This window comes from Girardinichthys multiradiatus, chromosome Y, assembly GCF_021462225.1.
Source record: "Girardinichthys multiradiatus isolate DD_20200921_A chromosome Y, DD_fGirMul_XY1, whole genome shotgun sequence".
Lineage (NCBI taxonomy): Eukaryota > Metazoa > Chordata > Actinopteri > Cyprinodontiformes > Goodeidae > Girardinichthys > Girardinichthys multiradiatus.
In genome coordinates, this window is record NC_061818.1 from 8,038,833 (window position 1) to 8,059,373 (window position 20,541).

Consider the following 20,541-nt stretch of genomic DNA (forward strand, 5'->3'; position numbering starts at 1 on the left):
CTCAACCCACTATGGAAGAAGAGGTAGAAAATGACTGACATTTTTTTCTGTTTTAAACCCACACTAAAACATGTAATAACATGTAATGGTTTTAAACTTCTATAACCCTTGGTTAGACATCACTTACTCATCTGTATGTAGCTGCGTCCACACTGAAGATAAAGTCAAAAAGACTTAGTGGTGTACTGAAGGACTTTATTCGTGGAGCACGTTTTAAGCAATACTGAACTATTGGACGGTCACTGGAAGCAGGATTGATGAGGATAGGCAATTCATGCCATGTAGTTTCATTTAGAGTAACACAACACAGCTCTAATTTGGTCCACTCAATTTAGGGACAGACACAAACTGACCATTACAACCAATCAGGAGTCATTTGCTTTAGCCTATATTTAAACTTGCTTATGGTAACATCAGGCAAAAATATAGTAGAAACCAGAAAAGTTTCTTTCTATTTTACTGCAAGTCAGGATGTACACTGAGTTTACTCTCCAGCGACAGCCTGGCTTTCCTTTGAAGATTCTCACATTATACTTTTGTGTTTCTGTGCATGGATGTGTGTTTGCAGGGAACTGAAGACAGAAGGGAGCTCATGAGGTGTTGACTAGAGATTAAAGAGGAATTAGAGAAAGCAGAGCACAAGAAGACACAGGGGGGCAGAATAGATGAAGACAGCTTTTCTGAATATTCAAATCTCTCTTTTAATGCTGCTACAGATTACTGCATCTTTCATCTGAAAGAGAGGTCGACCTTATGTTACTTGACTCGGTACTTGCTGGTGCGTGTTTGAGGCATGTATACAGATGGGATACAAGAAGCCTTTTCTAAATGGGATCGCAGATTTATCTTTTTTGTATTATTGCATATAAAAGTAGATTATATAAATTTATTGGCGCTGTTTTAGTTTCACCTTTGAACAGAGGTGTATTTCCCTTCCTTTTAAGTTGTTTTGGATGGATTATTTTTGAGTAGTCAAAGGGTTATCTGTGTGTAAGTGAATCCTTGTCTCTAAACATTTAAACATTAATTTAGCTTCCAAATGGTAACTTACACCACAAATGTTGTGTTGGAGAGTGGTATGTGGTTAGTTAAAGCACAATTCAGGTTTCAACACTGCATTGCAAAACTGAAGAAGAGGTTTTTTTTAGATTTTGATTCTTGTTTATTTCGATAGCTTACAAACATACACTGCTAAAAAAAATAAAGGGAACACTTAAACAACACAATATAACTCCAAGTAAATCAAACTTTTGTGAAATCAAACTGTCCACTTAGGAAGCAACACTGATTGACAATCAATTTCACATGTTGTTGTCCAAATGGAATAGACAACAGGGGGAAATCTTTGGCGATTAGCAAGACGCTCAATGAAGGAGTGGTTCTGCAGGTGGGGACCACAGACCACTTCTCAGTACCTATGTTTTCTGGCTGATGTTTTGGTCACTTTTGAATGTTGGTGGTGCTTTCACATTCGTGGTAGCATGAGACGGACTCTACAACCCACACAAGTGGCTCAGGTAGTGCAGCTCATCCAGGATGGTACATCAATGCGAGCTGTGGCAAGAAGGTTTGCTGTGTCTGTCAGCGTAGTGTCCAGAGCCTGGAGGCGCTACCAGGAGACAGGCCAGAACACCAGGAGACGTGGAGGAGGCCGTAGGAGGGCAACAACCCAGCAGCAGGACCGCTACCTCTGCCTTTATGCAAGGAGGAACAGGAGGAGCACTGCTAGAGCCCTGCAAAATGACCTCCAGCAGGCCACAAATGTGCATGTGTCTGCACAAACTGTTAGAAACCAACTCCATGAGGATGGTATGAGGGCCTGACGTCAGCAGTTCCTGCAAGATGAAGACATTGAAGCTATGGACTGGCCCGCCCATTATTCCCCGGACCTGAATCCAATTGAGCCCATCTGGAACATCATGTCTCGTTCCATCCACCAACGTCACGTTGCACCACAGACTGTCCAGGAGTTGGTGGATGCTTTAGTCCAGGTCTGGGAGGAGATCCCTCAGGAGACCATCCGCCGTCTCATCAGGAGCATGTCCAGGCGTTGTAGGGAGGTCATACAGACACATGGAGGTCACACACAATACTGAGCCTCATTTTGACTTGTTTTAAGGACATTACATCAAAGTTGGATCAGCCTGTAGTGTGTTTTTCCACTTTAATTTTATGTGTGACTCCAAATCCAGGCCTCCATTGGTTAATAAATTTGATTTCCATTGATGATTTTGTGTGATTTTGTTATCAGCACATTCAACTTTGTACAGAACAAAGTATTCAATGAGAATATTTCATTCCTTCAGATCTAGGATGTGTTATTTGAGTGTTCCCTTTTTTTTTTTGAGCAGTGTATATACAGTACGACCAAAGGTTTGGATACACCTTCTCATTCAAAGAGTTTTCTTTATTTTCATGACTATGAATATTGTAGCTTCACAATGAAGGCATCAAAACTATGAATTAACACATGTGGAATTATATACTGAACAAAAATGTGTGAAACAACTGAAAATATGTCTTATATTCTAGGTTCTTCAAAGTAGCCACCTTTTGCTTTGATTACTGCTCCACACACTCTTGGCATTCTGTTGATGAGCTTCAAGAGGTATTTATTTTTTTTTGTGTAAATAAAGGTGTTTCACCTGTGATCCTAAAAATCAGTTAATGTCAGGATTTGTGTTGTATGAGGTGAGAGGACTAAAATACAGCCAGAAGAGAGGCTGTCTCATTGTGTTGGAGCAATTTAATAATAGTAAGAAAGTTTAAAACTTACAGCACACTGTGAACCAAACCATGGAGGAGGACAGCAAACTAAGAGCTTAAATGAGGAGTGATTAATGGAATGCTGGTGAGTTCATTTGCAGATTGCATGTCAGCTGTGTGGTGAGAGAGGCTGAGAGGAGCTGAACAATAAACAGATTGCATATACAAGGATCTAGGGAAGAAAAAAAACAAACTATGAAGCATATCTAAAGGCTACAACACAAACACCTTTACACCCCAGGAATCTCAGAATTTAAGAATGCAATAAATACAGAATACAAAAAGTGGCAAAGTATTGTAGTTGTTTTTTATCACTTATTGATGATGTTCAGGATGCTGCAGTCTGTTATTTGCCGTTTCCTCAACAGCTCTCTTATTTTTTTTTCCTCTGGGTAGTTTCTATCTATTACTATCATGTTATGGGAGGTCATATTGAAAAAGTGCAGAAAGGTGCAGCTTATTTTGTTTTCTAGATGAATATCTGATTCCATACATACATCTGCATAATCTGTAAAACACTCACACCCTGCTTTTGCTGATGATGTCTGCATATGGAGTAGTTCGCTGAAGTGACAAGCTAATGCTTGCTCATCCCATCTCCCTATTCGCTTCTTTGACTGATTAGGTCATCCCATGTCTTTATTTGGTCCCAGTGAAATGTATAGTAACAAAGCTTACAGAAATGTTTCCTCAAGCTGTGAATTTTGTTTATATCCTGTTTGTTGTAATTTCTAGTATTGTGTGTCCATATTTTTTGCATTGAAGTATGCATCAGACACAGCCACATATTGAAGTTCTGCAAAATTTTGAGGTTTCAGCTTTTTAAACTTTTTAACTTTGTGCTTAATCAGGCCTAAGTAATAATCAGCTTGATTACTGCATGAGAACCTCTCTCTCTTTTACCAAATCTAGACTGCTTTCACTGCTAATCTTTAGCATGTAAGACACCAACTACTCATTCGTTTTTCACACAGCTCAAAAACTCTGAGATCCGCTATAACGGCAGTACAGAAGTTGTGCTATCCTTCTGTTACACAAATCACCTAATGTAGTTGCAGCCTTGGAGGTGTGTATAATTTTCAAAATCTTTTGGATACCCTCAACTTAAAGTAACACATACAGTACTTGTTATACATTATGTGAAAAAATGCTTCAGTTGCATTTGCTTTATTAGAATTGTTAGATTGACTAACAAATGCACCAGTGGTGTTTTTGTTAAAGCATTTATATCCTAATGTAGTTTATTTTCACTCTGAATAAATATACTCAAATGAAAATAAAATTTCTTTCTAGATGAAATGATGTCTCTGCCATGAAAGCTCAGTTTAAACTCTGGTTTCCTCCCACAGTCCAAAGACATGCCTGTTAGGTTAATTGGTCACTCTAAATTGCCCTTAGGTGTATGAATGAGTGTGTGCATGGTTGTTTGTGTGTTGCCCTGCGATGGACTGGTGACCTGTCCAGGGTGTACCCCGCCTCCCGCCCATAGACTGCTGGGGCACCAACTCCCCCACGACCCACTATGGAATAAGCGGTAGAAAATGACTCATTGACTGACTGGCGTTTTACACATCTTTGCCTGGGGTATCAGTAACTGTGGAGTGTGTTGTATATTCAGACCATATAGAACACAAAACCTAATAGGGAACCTCCACAGTGTTAAAGGATAAAATTAAATATTGTCTTTTTGAAATTGATCCTTAACAGCCCCATTTCCCCATGTTATGTGAAAAAATGATTGTAGTGTAAAGCACTTTGGGGTCCTCAGACTTGACAAAGCACTGTCCAAGTGCAGGCCATTTACCATGTTTTATTTCCCACGTATACATCACTTATTGAAGAAAGGAACAGATTTCTTTTGCTCACATTTTGTTTTTTAAATAAGCTGAGGGATTTGCGTTCTCTCATACTCTTGGAGAAGCATTGTTTCTATTGACCAAGGACCCAGTAGAGAAAAATGTTCCTAATTTTAACTGTCTAGTTGGTTTAACTATCACAGCATCACCTCAAAGTGACATTTTCATTAATCACCATGTAAGTGTGAGAGATGTGCATTTTTTGTATCAATGGATGTTGCAGTCATAGGTACACACATCTGTAATTTTTAAGAAATAAAACCTGTCTTATTTATTTAACCTCAATTAATCTAAATGAATCAGGGGATTCAAATTTTCAGTCTTCCTTTTAGCGTATAGAAACAATCCTTCATAACGAGAATAAGTATATGTGGCATTTTGGCTGAACATGTCAGGTAAATGGCAGGTTTGACTAATTAAGCAGAGATGAGTAGTGGAAGCCAGGACTCAGAATGTCCTCTTTCAGAATTTCAAATGGGAGCTGAATACAAATTATGTGTTTGATGAGTCCTAGCAAACACTTTTTAGTATTTTTTTTTTTTACATATAGAATGAATGCAGCTGGCTGGTTTTAATATTTTCAAGGTTCCTGGCCAAAGATGTCCTGAAACTAACTGGAACATAAATAATTGATGTCTAATTTTCAGCAAATATGCCCATACTCTGAAACATACTCAGTTCTCAACTCTAATGAAAGCTCTCTCTTTAAGTTCTTCACATGGTGAAATTTGGATCAACATTAATATTAAATACATTTTTACTCAATGTAGGTTTCTGCATCTGCTTGCTTATCCACATGTACATACACATGTACAATTACCTTTAATTAATTCAGACACCGGAACTAATTAATTGCATTGCAAGTCATGATACTATTGGATAATAAAACATGATGTAAGCCCTACATGTGCACCACTCTTACAGGATTAACTCAACAGCAACTGAGATACCACAGCACCGACCCAACATGTGCTTGATCTCATGCTTCGCTGTGTGGACAGGTCATTCCCTGAGGAATGTTGGATGGTTGAAACTGAAAGTTAAACTCAAAGCTTCTTTTACCATATGATTAATTCAGCCAATAATAATCTGACCACTACACAGTGACCTGTTAGTGGTATTTTAACATGGATAGTTTTGGGATTACAGCAACTCAGCCACAAATTGGCTGAGTTGGCTGTCAATAGGGCTAGGTTATATAGTGGTCACCAACTTACTGCATAGTCAGTAGCTACAGCCTTTGAAACTTCACGTTGCCTTCAGATTAGCTGAAGTACAGTGTGCAGAAAGATTAATGAAATGGGTTTCCATGGTCAAGCAGGTGCTTTCAAGCCCTAAATCACCAAGTGCAATGCAAAGAAATTGACTATGGTGTAGTAGAGACATGTTTTCAGGAGTGACATATCTTGCCTCCCCATCTGCTTTCCAAAGGACTAATTTGGGTTTGGCAGTTGCCGGGAAAGCAAGATATCTCTAACTGTACTGTGTCAAGCGTAAAGTTTTTTTGCAGAGGTATGGTATGGTATGGGGCTGTTTCTCAGGAGTTAGGCTGGTTTCTTTACTTGCGGTGAAAGAAACTCTTAATAATTCCATGTACAAAGAAATACTTGCACAACTGTATGCACCCAACTTTGTAGGAAAGTTTTGGGAATGGTCCCTTCCTCTTCTAATATGACTTCACACAAGTGCATATATCAAGGTCCACAAGGAAATGGGTGACTGAGTATTTAAAGACATTCAAAGATAAAGCCTGTGCAAAGCCTTGACCTCAACTTGACAGAACGACTTTGGGATTAATTAATTTTGAGACTTCAAGCCACGCCTTCTCATCCTAGATCAGTGCTGCCTAAACTCACGAATGCTTTCCTTAAAGTATCGCTATAAACACACTTCTAAACTTCACGGAAAGGCTTCCCAGAAGATTTGAAGCTGTAATAGTTGCGAAGGGTGGGCTAAAATCATAATCTTAACGGATTCATTTTAGGAATGGGATATCAAAATAGTTCATGTTTGTGTAAATACAAGGGACCCAGCAGTTTTGGCAGTATAGTGTAAATCTTAGTGACTGTGATCCGAAAGATGAGCAACAGTTATGGAGACTGAAATAGAAAAGAAAGAAATTAGTCAGTAAAGATATTGGTTCATTGAATGCAATATTCTCATCTCAATAGTCGGTAATCATAATGCAATTTCATGTTTTTCTAATATTTTGCAGCCCTGATGTCCAGCCATTATGTAGCAAGTTTCTACACCACTGATCCATGTACTTCAAAGACAATCATTTCTTCCAGAAATTTGCTTTCAATACCTCATTTTAAACTCACGTTTTTCAAAACACCACCATACATAACAAGATATGAATCATTGGGACAGCAGCTTAATTTGATATATTCAGCTCGTAGTTCTCCCATTGTTACTCTGTAAAGAGCAGCGTGGCACTTGAAAACTACTATGCCATTTATTGATTGTTTTATTTCGATTGTTGCTTAGATCTGTATATATATATATATATAAAAATAATAATATGTAAAGGTTCTAGTTAAGAATATTCTAACTGTAATTAGTAATGTATGATATTTTTGTATGAGCAGGGATAATTATGTCTTTTCTGTTATTGAATAAAAGCAGTTAAATCATATTACACATTTTTATTACAATGTTATTGTGTAAATCATTATATTTTTACCCTACTGTATGAATCTCGTACCAATCCCTATATACATCATATAGTTTACATAAAGTACCTAAATCATGGTGTAAGGTTTACCATTACGTTTTCTCTTAAACTCGCATTCCAATTAGGACAGCACCTTGGGAATACATCAAGATTTCAGCTCCGTGCACACACTCACCAAGATTATGTGTAAGTGGGAGAGGAAAAAATATGACTGAGAGCATGTGTATGGGATGTACATTTGTGGCAAAAGCCAAACTAAAGTAGAAAAACAGCAGTATTAGTGGCTTTTTTTCCTGGTAGGCCATTTTCTCATCATGCTCTTCTCCTCATTTTCCCTCATTTTAGTTTATTAAGCTATCCATTTTACTCTCTGTCTCTCATTCATCCTGTTTTTGTACTGTAACCCTCAACCCAGCCCCCACACCCCTGTTGTAATGACAAATGGTAAATGGCCTGCGCTTTACAATACATCTAATATTAGATTCGCCTCAGAAGAAGTACAACATTCTCTCGGTTTTGCATATATTATGAGTTTTCTTGTTGTCATATTGCATTCATGCTGTCTATGCTACCAGCGTTGGTTGTGAACAGGTATGTAATCTCAGAAACTGTAAGTAAAGTAATCAGAGATGTTCATGTTTGGTTTCTCAGTTGTTACACAGCACATTACCCAACTTTTGGTCCAGTTCTGATGCAAAGTAGAATCGATTGAAGGGATTTTGAAAGGGACTGACACTTTTTATCAGAAGAAGTAGAGTTACGTCACTGTCCATGTTGATATACACAAACAGCATCAAGGCAAGTGTACTCCTTAGTGTCTAATTTGCGTAATGCAATGAGGCATCAGTAAAGGCTGAACTATTGAGATTTCCACCCTTACAGTGTGGTGCTCTATGACAGAGGCAAAAACAAAACAAAAAATAACAAATAAACAAAGTAGTTGCCTGCACCCTTTGTACCTTATTGCTGAAATAATTTATCTGCTTACCCAAAAAGGATAAAGGAAAGATTAAATAAGTAGAACGTACTCCAAAAAAGATTACTCTGAAGTGCTTTTAAGTCAGGTCAGAGAGGCAACACCTGACATTTGGACCCTTCAAATTAATCTTCTTCCCTTTGACAAAACACCGGGATTTTATAATGCAAATCTTTAACTAGACCAAAAGTCTGCCTTATTGACACAAATAGAGATTACATTGTGCCTGGCGACACCATAATGTGAGCATCTTTTCAACATTTTCCCTGGTGTTTTTGCACCTGCCATTGATCAGCATTGGTAAAATGCTGCAACACAATCTGCAGCAGACATCAACCCTTCAACATATTATTTTCATGATTTTGACAAAAAGCACTATAATTATATTAGCAGCAAATTGCCATTGTTGAGCCTATTTAGTGCATTAGACCCATGCAAGACTTCCTGTTGGTATCTGTTTCTAGTGGACTGATAGAGTGATTGTTTACTTGTCCTTTTGCATAATCACATCATATCAGTTACACGAGTCACTGTATAATTTGCTGTTTGCTGTTATTGTCGTCCTTTATTGTGTCGATCTGATGACATCAACACTGTTACATAGTTGCTTATGGAATAACTGCAACTTGTGTACAACAAATTCTGCTTTCCTGTTGTTGATAATTCAGAAAGACATGTATGTTGTTTTGACCTTAACTTCCCCTTCGCACGTGGTTCGAGCATGTGTCCATGCTGGTGATCCTGTTAAACTGTGTGACTCTGGGGATGTTTCAACCCTGTGAGGACGTTACCTGCCTGTCAGAGTGGTGCCGCATCCTACAGGTGAGTGTCATACCCAGTTAAATAGGCTTACAAGAACATTCTGTTAGGTTCCAAATGCGGTTTTTCTGAGTGTAATAATTTGCTTGAATGCTCCCTTTGAAAAACATTCACCATGCACATTTACATTCTTTACTGACAGTAAGGATGTCTGTGCTTTGCAAGAGCATTTAATACCCTTATATTCTATCACGTTTTGTCATTTTACTTTAACTGAGTCTTCCTAATGCAGGGATATGGTTTGATTTAAACTACTGTATTGAAGTTATGGCTGCACATTTATGGTTGCTTTCCAGCGTCTTAATTCCTTTGCAACGTCTAGCAGGATTTTTTTCTAGGATTGCCCTGTATTTAACTCAATCCATCCGTGCCAAAAAAAGAGCATTCCCACAGCATAATACTGTCCCCAAAACGTTTCTGGTTTGGGATGATGTGTCGAGGGTGTTAGTTTGGCTTTTTTCTCAAAGGTCAGATACGTGCACCGTTTTGTTCTCTCACCTGAGCTGTACATTTCTCTAGCTCCTTCATAGTTACCATGGGTATTTTGTCTGCTTCTCGGATCAATGCTTTGAGTTTTTAGTTACCATTCACTTTCCATTTTCAGATGGTGGATTAAACAGTGCTCTGTGAGAAGTTCAATTTAACTCTGCATAAAACGTTTTCAAAACCTCATCCCTGCTATGCAACACTCTGTATTAGTCTATCACACATAATTCCCATGAAATAAATAAAATACATTGTAGTTTGTGGTTATAATGTGACAAAATGCACAAAGCTTCCAGTCAAATTTAGAGTTTATAAGCGACAGGCTCTAGCAGTGATGAGTAAATGAGTATATGCGGTGTTAACCTTCACAGTACCAAATGTTTTTCCTATTGACAAAACAACTTGTCACTCATCACATTAACTATATTAATTTGGGTAAATATTTCTTATTACTACTTATATTTCACAAATATAACTTGGAAATAAATAAGTTAATTACCTCTTAGGAAGACATTTTATTGTACACCATTGTTTTAATTAATGCTGATTAGTAGCACATTGAGACAGACTCATTATAATCAAATGACATTTAATTAATTGAGACACATAACCAACCATGCTGAGTCTAAACATGTCCCGGGTGTTAATAAACTAACTAATTTATTCATGAGATCCATTTTTTTTCCCAAACACCCTACTCTCAATGTCTATTGCTTCTATTAAAATATGCTTGTATTGATGAGGTGATTCAAGCCATTGCTAATTCTTCTCCTGATGTGTTTGTCTGTTTTTATCTGACCAGGTTTTGGACGACTGCATCTTTGCTTTCTTTGCAGTGGAAATGGTCATCAAGATGGTGGCCCTTGGAATTTTTGGCTCCAATTGTTACCTAGGTGACAAATGGAACCAGCTTGACTTTGTTATTGTCATGGCAGGGTAGGTATCCTTTTGATGTCATTACATTCTATATCTAACTGAAAACTTTGTGTTCCCATCCCTCTCCCATCACCTCTGGTGTCCCCAGGGCTCTGTCTGGGGCCACTTCTTTTTTTTAATTGTCTCCTCCCACTAGTTTACAATCTTCTGCCATTTCAATATCCAGTTCCACTGCTAAGCAGATGACATCCAGCTCTACCTCTCCTGCAAACTACCTGCCACATTACCCCCCTCCCATCTTGCCTTGTGCCTATATGCTTTCAACCCCTGATCAACATAAACTTTCTCAAACTTAATTGAGATAAAACTGAAATTATCCTAATTGTCACCAATTTCACAATTTCTAAAACCCATAACTTATCTCTGACCATCGACATTTCCTCAATCTCACCCTCCATTCAGATAAAGAATTTGAATTTCATCCTCGACAGCACCTCTCCTTTCAATCCCACATTAAAAATATTATTTGGTCTGCTTATTTCCACCTTCACTCTATTTACTGTTTCCGTCCACTTCTATCCGTATGCTTAGTCTGGTCACCTCCACTCTTGATTGACTCTCTCCTCTATAGTCCATCACAAAACTCCCTCCATAAATGTCAAATGATTCAGAACTCTGCTGCTCGTATCCTGACTCATCCGCTTTCTTTCAACATCATCCCTCCCATTCTACAACACCTTCACTGGCTCCCCATTAAATCCAGAATCAAATTTAAATTACTTCTCATTAATTTCAAGGCCATGCACAATCTTGCCCCACCTTACATGTCCCATTTCGTCTGCATGCTCACCCTCCTGCGTCCTCGGGTGTTCCTCTTCCATTCTCCTCTGTCTGTCTCAGGACCATGGGGCACAGAGACTTTTCTTATTCTGTTCTCTGGAATAAGCTGCCACCCAACATTCACAATATTGACTCCCTTCCCTATTCATGTTAAGTTGCTGGTGGTTTTGTTGGTTTATTGTCTTTGTTTGTTGTTTTAACTTGTACAGTGTCATTGAGTGTTACAAAAGGTGTTTTTTAAATGAAATGTATTTTTATTATTAGAGTTAGACAAACCCAACTAGGTAGAAACTAAACTAAACATAAATGCAATTTGCAACATAATTAGGATGATTGCCACTGGATGGCAAAATGCTAAATATTACTTTAGACCAACCTTTTGCAAAATGACATACAAGCAGAAACAGAGCGCACCAATTTGTGATCCATATGCGTAGCCCTTCAGTTCAACGGTTTGTATCTGAACAGCCATATGCACACCAATGATCAAATACCACATTCAACTAACAATACATTAGTAAGAAGACACTCACATGTAAATTTGGATGATGGCTCTTGTAATCATGTGGCATTATGAAGATACCTTTCCTAGATCAAAGTAACATTCCTTTTCTTTTTTCCATGCGTTCTTATGTACACAGGTAAAAAATCTAACAAGCACAAATGCAGTGTCTTACAAACTCGGATGCATAGGGAACATGTTTTCTGCCTGAGGAGGAAAATATTATTTGCATAAAGGATAAAACAATTTAAAAAATATTATGTTTTCTTTGGGTAAAACAAATTTAATTGAAATACCACGCATTTTAATGGAGACTTGCCCTATTGGCCAACATCTCTACATAAAAAGATAACCTTATACTAAAGAAGTCTAGGGCCTGATTTAGAGAATATATCCGTTAGGAAAATAGAAAGCAATTTATTTTTCTAAATAAGATTTCCTTATAAACTTAACTAAATATTCTATTTTATTCATTGACATATTTTTACTTATGTGTCTTTGCTAGGGATTTTGCTAGTATGAGTATGGTACAATAAAGACCAGAGCAGCAAAAGTTATTACAGGCTACTATAAAAACGCATTTTATAGCTTGGAGTGTGGCACAGCATGACTTTATATCTACCAAGGCCCCTCATGGTGGCACTTGTATATGGTGCAATCGCTGAACAAAAAAATGGGATTCTTCTGTTAGAAACCAGCTGGTCACCAGTCTGAGCAGATCTGAGCTGAAAATTGCCTGATTTCAGTAATCAACCTATCTTTATGTTGTTTGTGACTGCATGCATCTTGGGTGTATATTTTTCTGCCTGTTTTTTAAATATATTTATTTTTTAAACTCTGTTGAACATTTACTGCTTGTTTATTTTCAGGGTGATGGAGTATTCTCTGGATGGCCACAATGCCAGTCTGTCAGCCATCCGTACCGTTCGAGTGCTTAGGCCACTGCGGGCGATTAACAGAGTACCAAGTAAGTCAGAGAGATTCAGTGAACCATGTGTTTCTCTTTGAGTGATGATATGTAAATGCACATCAAGCTTATCTTCTAGAAATCAATCTATCCACATTATCTTAGGTGTATCTTAGGGTACAGTGCCAAAACATACAAATTGGCAAAATGTGCACATTTGTTGAAGGTGTCATTCAGGTTTGGACCTTCTTCTTTTTGATGATACGGACTTAAGGGAGATGAAATTCCATTGAAAAAAAAACTAAATATTCTTCCTTTTTATTTTAATTATTAGAATCTCAACCAGAGGTAAAGTGGCTTTCTAGACCCAGAGCAGAAGATATCTTGATTTAGAGAATTATTTTGTAATTGACAGATTTGTTATTTGAGGAAACATGAAACAGCAGCAGATGCACTATAAAGTGCAAAACTGCACCATCATTGCTGTCTAGATAGAAGCAAAAAATAATTTGGATTTAGAGGTTTTGTCAAATAGAATAAATGCATAATTTTGTTAGATCACCGAATAGATAAAGGTAAAATGCAGCTTAGATGATGCAGTACACAGTCTACATAAAAGCCTGCATACTTACTGATAAAAGAGAAATACTCTGTTATGTACAGACATGAATACATTTGTTTGCACCCCTGGCAATGATTTATGAAAAACCTTAAAATAGATTAATTGCAGTAAAATTACCGCAGACAAAAAAATGTTGAAATAATTACAACAAACAAAATCCAGAAAAAGTCTGGATTTTTTTTAAAGAAATCACAAGTGGCACACTTGTAACAATCTCTTCTCTAGAAACTTCTAAAGAGTAATCCATGGCTTTCTGTTTTACTGGGGTATAAATACGACATGACACAAAGGCCCATTTCTTACAGCCACTGGCCACTAGGCTGGCTGATTTATCTTATAACATCGCACAATGACCAGAATGGTCCGGGAGATAAAATAATTCTTCACAGCAAATAGAGTGAGTCAATGTAAGATTAGGATGCCATAATAAAATGTGATTTTTTCTCTTAGGCTTTTTATACATACTGACCAGTGGTGTCAGTATGTCTGAATGGTACCTGTATGTACCTATTTGAAAATATTGGTGGTAAATATAACTTATAGTTTTACAGTATTTGATTATAATCTACCGGCATATGTACCAGCATAAAATCCTGAGAGTAAGATGTGAACAGAATTTAAATAGTAAGCTAAGTTAGGAGTGACAAAGATAAAATGAGAACTGAATGATACAGATGAGGGAGATGAAATAAATCTGTGTATATGCATGTGTGTGTGTGTGTATGTAGGGTGGGTGGGTGTTATAACAACAAAACAAGAAGACAAATCCAAAAGTAAAAGGAAGGAAACACTGAAGACAGACAGATTTTTGCAAAGCCTTTCAGATCTGCACAATGTTTTGCATGAACATTTGTTTTTTTATGTAAAAGTCTGTTACTGTTGTCAATCCAAAAAGTTGTCAATACAACATCCCTCCAACAATGTGTTAGTACATTTCCGTGAAATGCTTCCCCAACTGGAGTGGAATTCCGTTTTTGCAGACACCACCCATTATCGTCCCTATAATATCCCCATGGCACCTTAGCTAAATCTCATACCACTTCTTTTACTCTGGTTACAACCTACTTTATCTAATGCTGCTGGAGCAAAGTCTACTTTTGCAGTATTTTATTTAAAGTTAGTCCAACACTGTATGTAAAATGCATTTCTATTGGCCTGTAATTCTTCAGTTTGTTTGCCTTGAGCAGTGCAGGCCTGTATTTTGGTTTACTTGTTCGCAGTACTCTGTGGTAAGTTGATGTATGACCCAGCAGAGTTAGGTGTTTGCTTTCAGCTCAATAAAACTCCAACATAATTTGTCATATTCCTAAAAGCTCTCTAAAAGAAGTGCCAATGAATCTACAGCTAAAGAGATTATCTAGACAATAATGTCATAACAACTTACTGCATTACTAAGCAAGAATACATTAGCAAGCGGCCAAGCTTTGGCCTGCAAGTAACTGAGGACATATTGTACAATACATTTCAGAGTAATGGATATGGTCAACAGATATAGAGCTGTATGTGCTGAAAATGTGCTTTTAATGGCAAGTTTTCATTTATCATGGATTTTTATTGCGGTCACTATTAATCACCAACATCAAAGCACCATTCTCAGCAAAATTATTGAAAAATACTGATGACTCTAAAAAGTGATTATCTATCTAAATGGCTACCAGGTGGCTGTCAAACAATCCCATGATTTTTAAAAGAGTGTCTCCTAAGGGTTTAAAACCATAGCTTTTCACCGTCCTGTATCAGCTAGCTGTGCTGCAATGCCAATCAAAGCTTGTACATAAACAAAAAACTTTCTTTCACCTATTATTTTTAACTCTATGCTTCTCTATAACATTGCAACAGCTATCAACAATACCATTAGTATTTCTGCTAATGAAACCTTAACCTTATTTGCTCATTCCACAAATTGTCAAGATTACACATGTATGCAAGACTGGGACTGGTGGTAATTCATGTGAAAGAAATAAAAGGGTTAGGAAAACTAAAACAGCAAAACATTAACTTGTTTTAAATAAACAAAAGAAAAATATAGAGTTCAATAAAAATGCATGATTGAAAAATAGTGGTTTAAATAAAAAATAAGTTTAATAGCAAAAAGACAAATTACAACAGTTAAATATTAACATAGAAATATATATTTATATCAGATAAGTTGATCAATTATTGAATAAATAATAGCTCATGATGTGGTTTGATACAATGCAGGTCTGACTAGCTTGTAAACTAACACTAATCTGAGGATTACTTACTTTCGTCTCTCTCTCACAGTCAAAGGGACTATTACCGATAATAATTTCATAGAAACTGACTTTTAAAAATCCAAACTAACTCTTTGATGCTCTAAAACAGTCTGTGTGGGCCGCCAGGTGGTCAACAACATATTAGCTAAATTATTTCATATTATTTGATATTTGGGCCTGTTCCCCAGCCATGTCAACCTCTGGCATGCCAAGGTGGTTGAATCTTCATTACCTTCAACAAGGTACCTGCATAGCAAGATATATAAAAATATATTATTTGGAAATGTTATTATTGTGTCATTGCTATGACATTTGTGTATCACTTATGCAAAGATCATCTCAAAGCTGAATACGGTGCCTCTGAGTTCTGACACTCATACCAAAACATTTATGGACAAGTTAAAATGATGTGTATCACATTACTTATGTGTCTCAGATGCACAGCAATGCTGAAACGTTATTTACTTAAAGCCTTGTCTTTTAATTTGCTATAGTAAGGCAAAAAATAATGTCACTCCTGTAATACGTTTCTAGTTGCAACCTGAAATTAAACTCGTGGTGAGGTTAGAAAGAGGACATAGCATTAGATTTGCATTGAGGTGGGACAATGACAGGTATATCCCTGGGCCAAAAAGCAAAGTCAGTGCAGATAAATATATCTACATCAAACATCCTCCAAAGCCCGCAACTCCCAGGTACACACATTCAGAGACACCTGGAGGTCATCTAACATCATTTTATGTCATTGCATGTTATTTTTCATCTGGCATATCATCAAGCTCCCAGGCAGCAACACTCATACAAAGGCTCGTGTTACTCGTTCCTATTGTTTCCCTCATTATTCTCTATCCTTGTTTGTCTTTCTGCCTTCTTGTCGGTTAGTTGTTACGCAGATGTTAACTGTGTTTTTGTTCTGTAGCTTAGATACAGTGAGCAACCGTCTGTTTATATCATATTATCAGGGCTGCTGCTTGCAGGGGGCTTCTGAAAATTATCTGCCAACTGTAGATAATTTGCAGTTGTGTTTATATACTGTGTTTACACTCTCCATGCATACACATACTTACACACTGATTGCTTGAATAAATAATCAGAATTCTTGAGTGTTGTGTGCAACACCTAGATTTATCCTGCTGGAGCTAATAGCAAGTTATTTGGGAACACATCTTGTTATTACTGCAAGACCAAGTTTTAAAAAGCAGTGCACTTTGTTGTTTCCTGCAGTGTGACTTGGCTTATTCCAAGTGAAACAGATTACAAGAGAACTTGCAGACTAATGAGATCACAGGCTGAGAGCACAGATAACAATGTCATAAAAGGTAGAGAATTAAAAAACTTGTGGCCCATAAATTGAGTCCTTAAACTTGATATAAAATAGCAGTTTGTCTAATCCTGGACTCTTCAGTATATCTTCAGACCTGTTGGTCCTGATTCAAACTTTTATTACAGGCAGTGATGGGTCTTAATGTGACATACATGGAGACAATAAAGCTCCATCTTCCAATTCCCCACTGGTTGCCCTTTAGGACTACTTAACTAATAGTTCAGTTTGAAAGTAGTCAGTCAGTCAGTCAGTCATTTTCTACCGCTTATTCCATAGTGGGTCGCGGGGGAGCTGGTGCCTATCTCCAGCAGTCTATGGGCAAGAGGCAGGGTACACCCTGGACAGATCGCCAGTCCATCGCAGGGCAACACACAAACAACCATGCACACACTCATTCATACACCTAAGGTCAATTTAGAGTGACCAATTAACCTAACAGGCATGTCTTTGGACTGTGGGAGGAAGCCAGAGTACCCGGTGAGAACCCACACATGCACGGGGAGAACATGCAAACTCCATGCAGAAAGACCCCAGGCCGGGAATTGAACCCAGGACCTTCTTGCTGCAAGGCAACAGTGCTACCAACTGCACCACCGTGCAGCCCGTTTGAAAGTAAATTACTGTAATTAGATAATAATGCGGACAAAAGTGTTAAAAAAAGATATTTATTTTTTTTTAAATTTCACTTATTTTCAAGCACTGAACTTTATCCTTTTTTTTTCAATTTTCTTGTTCTAAACGTGTCAGCTGATATATCTGTCCTTCACCAAAGTAAAATTTACTTCACTACAAGATATGCAATGGTACATGTTTTCATACCAAAGAGTCATAGAAAAACAATGCAAAGGCCAATGGTTATTTCTTTATGGTTCAAAATTATTTGTGGGTTTTCTGGGTCTTAAATATAATACATACTCTTTAATAAGCTCACCCTGGTGTTCGAATAATGTAATGGTGATGAGTGTTGGACATTTTATTTATTCTGTACTGAAACTCTAGAAACTTCTGTTAAATTCAGTTGAGATTATTTATATAGCACCAATGTACAACAAATAATCTCAATGCACGTTCCATTTCATTTTCAGAAATATATAATCAAATAAATACAGTACAAAACAATGGTTGTAATCAAGCATAATATCGTTTTTCTTTAATTGCATACATTTTCTAAAACTTGAGCGTTAGTTCAAATAATTAAAATTTATTTCTCTACTGCTCTTTTGAAACATAATTATAGCTTATAGTTAAGTATTTCAGTCAACTCTGCATCAATGTATCACAGTAACTCAAAGCCCCACAGGATGTATTTTCCTCGCAGAGTCATGAGTCAGGACTAAGGTATTTTTGCCTTTTTCACAACTGCTTCTGAGGCAGGAAAAAGAACAATCATGTACATGTGGCTGCAGGTGAATGTTTCTAGAGTTGGTGAGGTGACATTCCACAGACACAGAGCTTTATTGGATAGCTCAGGGTGCAAACTGAGGCTCTACCTTTTCCACTGGTGTTTGAAAAAAAAATCCGTATTTATTGCCAGTCATCTGTTATTCAGACTTGCATCTTAGAGTTGGTCATATGCCATTTAAAACATTTAAATAGATTACTGTAAATCTTAAAGGAATTAATAAATGCCAGGAAAAATGTAATGTGAACTGATAAGATTCCTTTATATTTGAGGAAACTGTTAAGATCACAGATTGTGGAATATTAAAGGAAGAGATATGTGGTATGCGATAATACCAAATAGGGGGTTTGCACTTGTACCAGGGTTTTTGTGTGAAGGCAGTTAAGGCTAATGCCATAGGACATCACTGTGGAGCTAAGATCAGAGGTTACATAAAAAACTGCATCATGATTAAATTTATTTTTTTGTAATATAGACCAAATACGCCTGTAGTCAGTAATGTGTATACATGGCAACTTATATGCAAAAAGTTTATTTGATTGCAATTTCCACCATGTTCCATATTTTACATAATTTCTTTCAATGTTTCAAGTTTTTCTCATCTGATTTCAGTCAAACTTAGTGTCATAACTATATGATTATTTATTAGTATGGCTGTATTTCATGCATTAATTGTCATATTGGTTTTAACATTAAGGTTTGACTTGTGAGACATGAAAAACAGGATGAATACGTAAACTGGAAGGCAGACGCAGACGTAGAGCAGAGGGGCTGATGACTGAGTCAATAGTGTAAGGGCCAATGAAACGAGGAGACAGTTTTTTGGACATAGCCTTCAATGGAATGTCTCGGGAGGACAACCAAACCTTTTGGCCAGGCTGGTATTGTGGTCAGCGTACTTCTTGTTCTGGTCAGCTGTACGAAGGAGAGTTCTGGTTGCATCTCCCCAGATCCATTTACAACGCCGTATGTGGTGCTGAACGGATGCTACACCAATGTCTTTTTCATCAGCGGGAAACAAAGGAGGTTGATAACCCAGGGAAATTTCAAAGGGTGAGAGGCCTGTTGCGGATGAGATTTGTGAATTAGTTGCATATTCTACCCAGGGAAGAAAAACACACCAGTCAAGTGGTTCAGTTGTGGTCATGCATCTGAGGATGGACTCCATCTGTTGGTTCATGCGTTCAGTCTGTCCATTAGATTGGGGATGATAACCAGAAGTCAGGGAAACTGGCTCCGAGAGCCAAACAAAACTGTTTCCAAACACGAGAGATAAATTGAGGACCATGGTCTGACAAAATGTTCTGAGGTATGCCATGAAGGCGAAAAACATGCTGAACCAACAGCTGGACAGTACGAAAAGCAGTTGGGAGCTTTTTTAAAGGTACCAGATGGCAGGACTTAGAAAAACGGTCAACAATGGTGAGAATGACTGTATTCCCTTTTGATATGGGTAAACCTGTAACAAAATCCAGAGCGATGTGAGACCAAGGGCGTTTGGGTGTACTGAGAGGCTGAAGTAAACCATAGGGAGGCTGGTTGCTCGATTTTTGTCTGGCACATACCGAACAAGCCTATACATACTCAGTAACGTCTTTATGAAGAGATGGTCACCAAAATCATCTCGAAATGAATGATATGGTTCTGCTAACCCCTAGGTGTCCTGAGAATTTGGCGGTGTGAAACCAGCGGATGAGCCTAACCCTAACAGAGATGTACATACTTCCTGTTGGGAGGACCAGTCCCAGGGTCCGGTTTGTTTCGTTGGGCATTGTCTATGAGGTCCTCTACCTCCCAAACTAAAGCTCCAAAGGTCCAATGGGACGGCACAATGGGTTTGGTCTCTTTCTCGGTGGAATCTGGTGAATGAAGCCGGGAAAGAGCATCCGGCTTGACGTTCTTGGAGCCTGGTCTGTAAGAAATGGAGAGATCAAAACGAGAGAAAAACAATGACCAACGTTATTGGCAGGGGTTCAGTCTCTTAGCCGTTTGCAAGTAGGCCAGGCGTGTGCAGGAAATGGGCTACAGGTGCCGCATTCCCCAGGTCAAGCCACTTTTGAACCAGAAACAGTGGCAGAAGCGCCTGACCTGGGCTACAGAGAAGCAGCACTGGACTGTTGCTCAGTGGTCCAAAGTACTTTTTTCGGATGAAAGCAAATTCTGCATGTCATTCGGAAATCAAAGTGCCAGAGTCTGGAGGAAGACTGGGGAGAAGGAAATGCCAAAATGCCAGAAGTCCAGTGTCAAGTAC

General features: G+C 37.9%; 1 protein-coding gene across 1 annotated transcript in view; it reads left to right on the forward strand.

The window, feature by feature from the left end:
• LOC124864225 (voltage-dependent T-type calcium channel subunit alpha-1H-like) overlaps positions 1-20,541 on the forward strand; it is a 220,033-nt gene that overhangs the window by 84,026 nt on the left and 115,466 nt on the right. Inside the window, exons 3-5 of the mRNA XM_047358911.1 lie at positions 8,986-9,097; positions 10,383-10,516; positions 12,668-12,765. Of these exons, the coding sequence (XP_047214867.1) occupies positions 8,986-9,097; positions 10,383-10,516; positions 12,668-12,765 (344 nt within the window). The remainder of the gene's footprint in view (positions 1-8,985; positions 9,098-10,382; positions 10,517-12,667; positions 12,766-20,541) is intronic.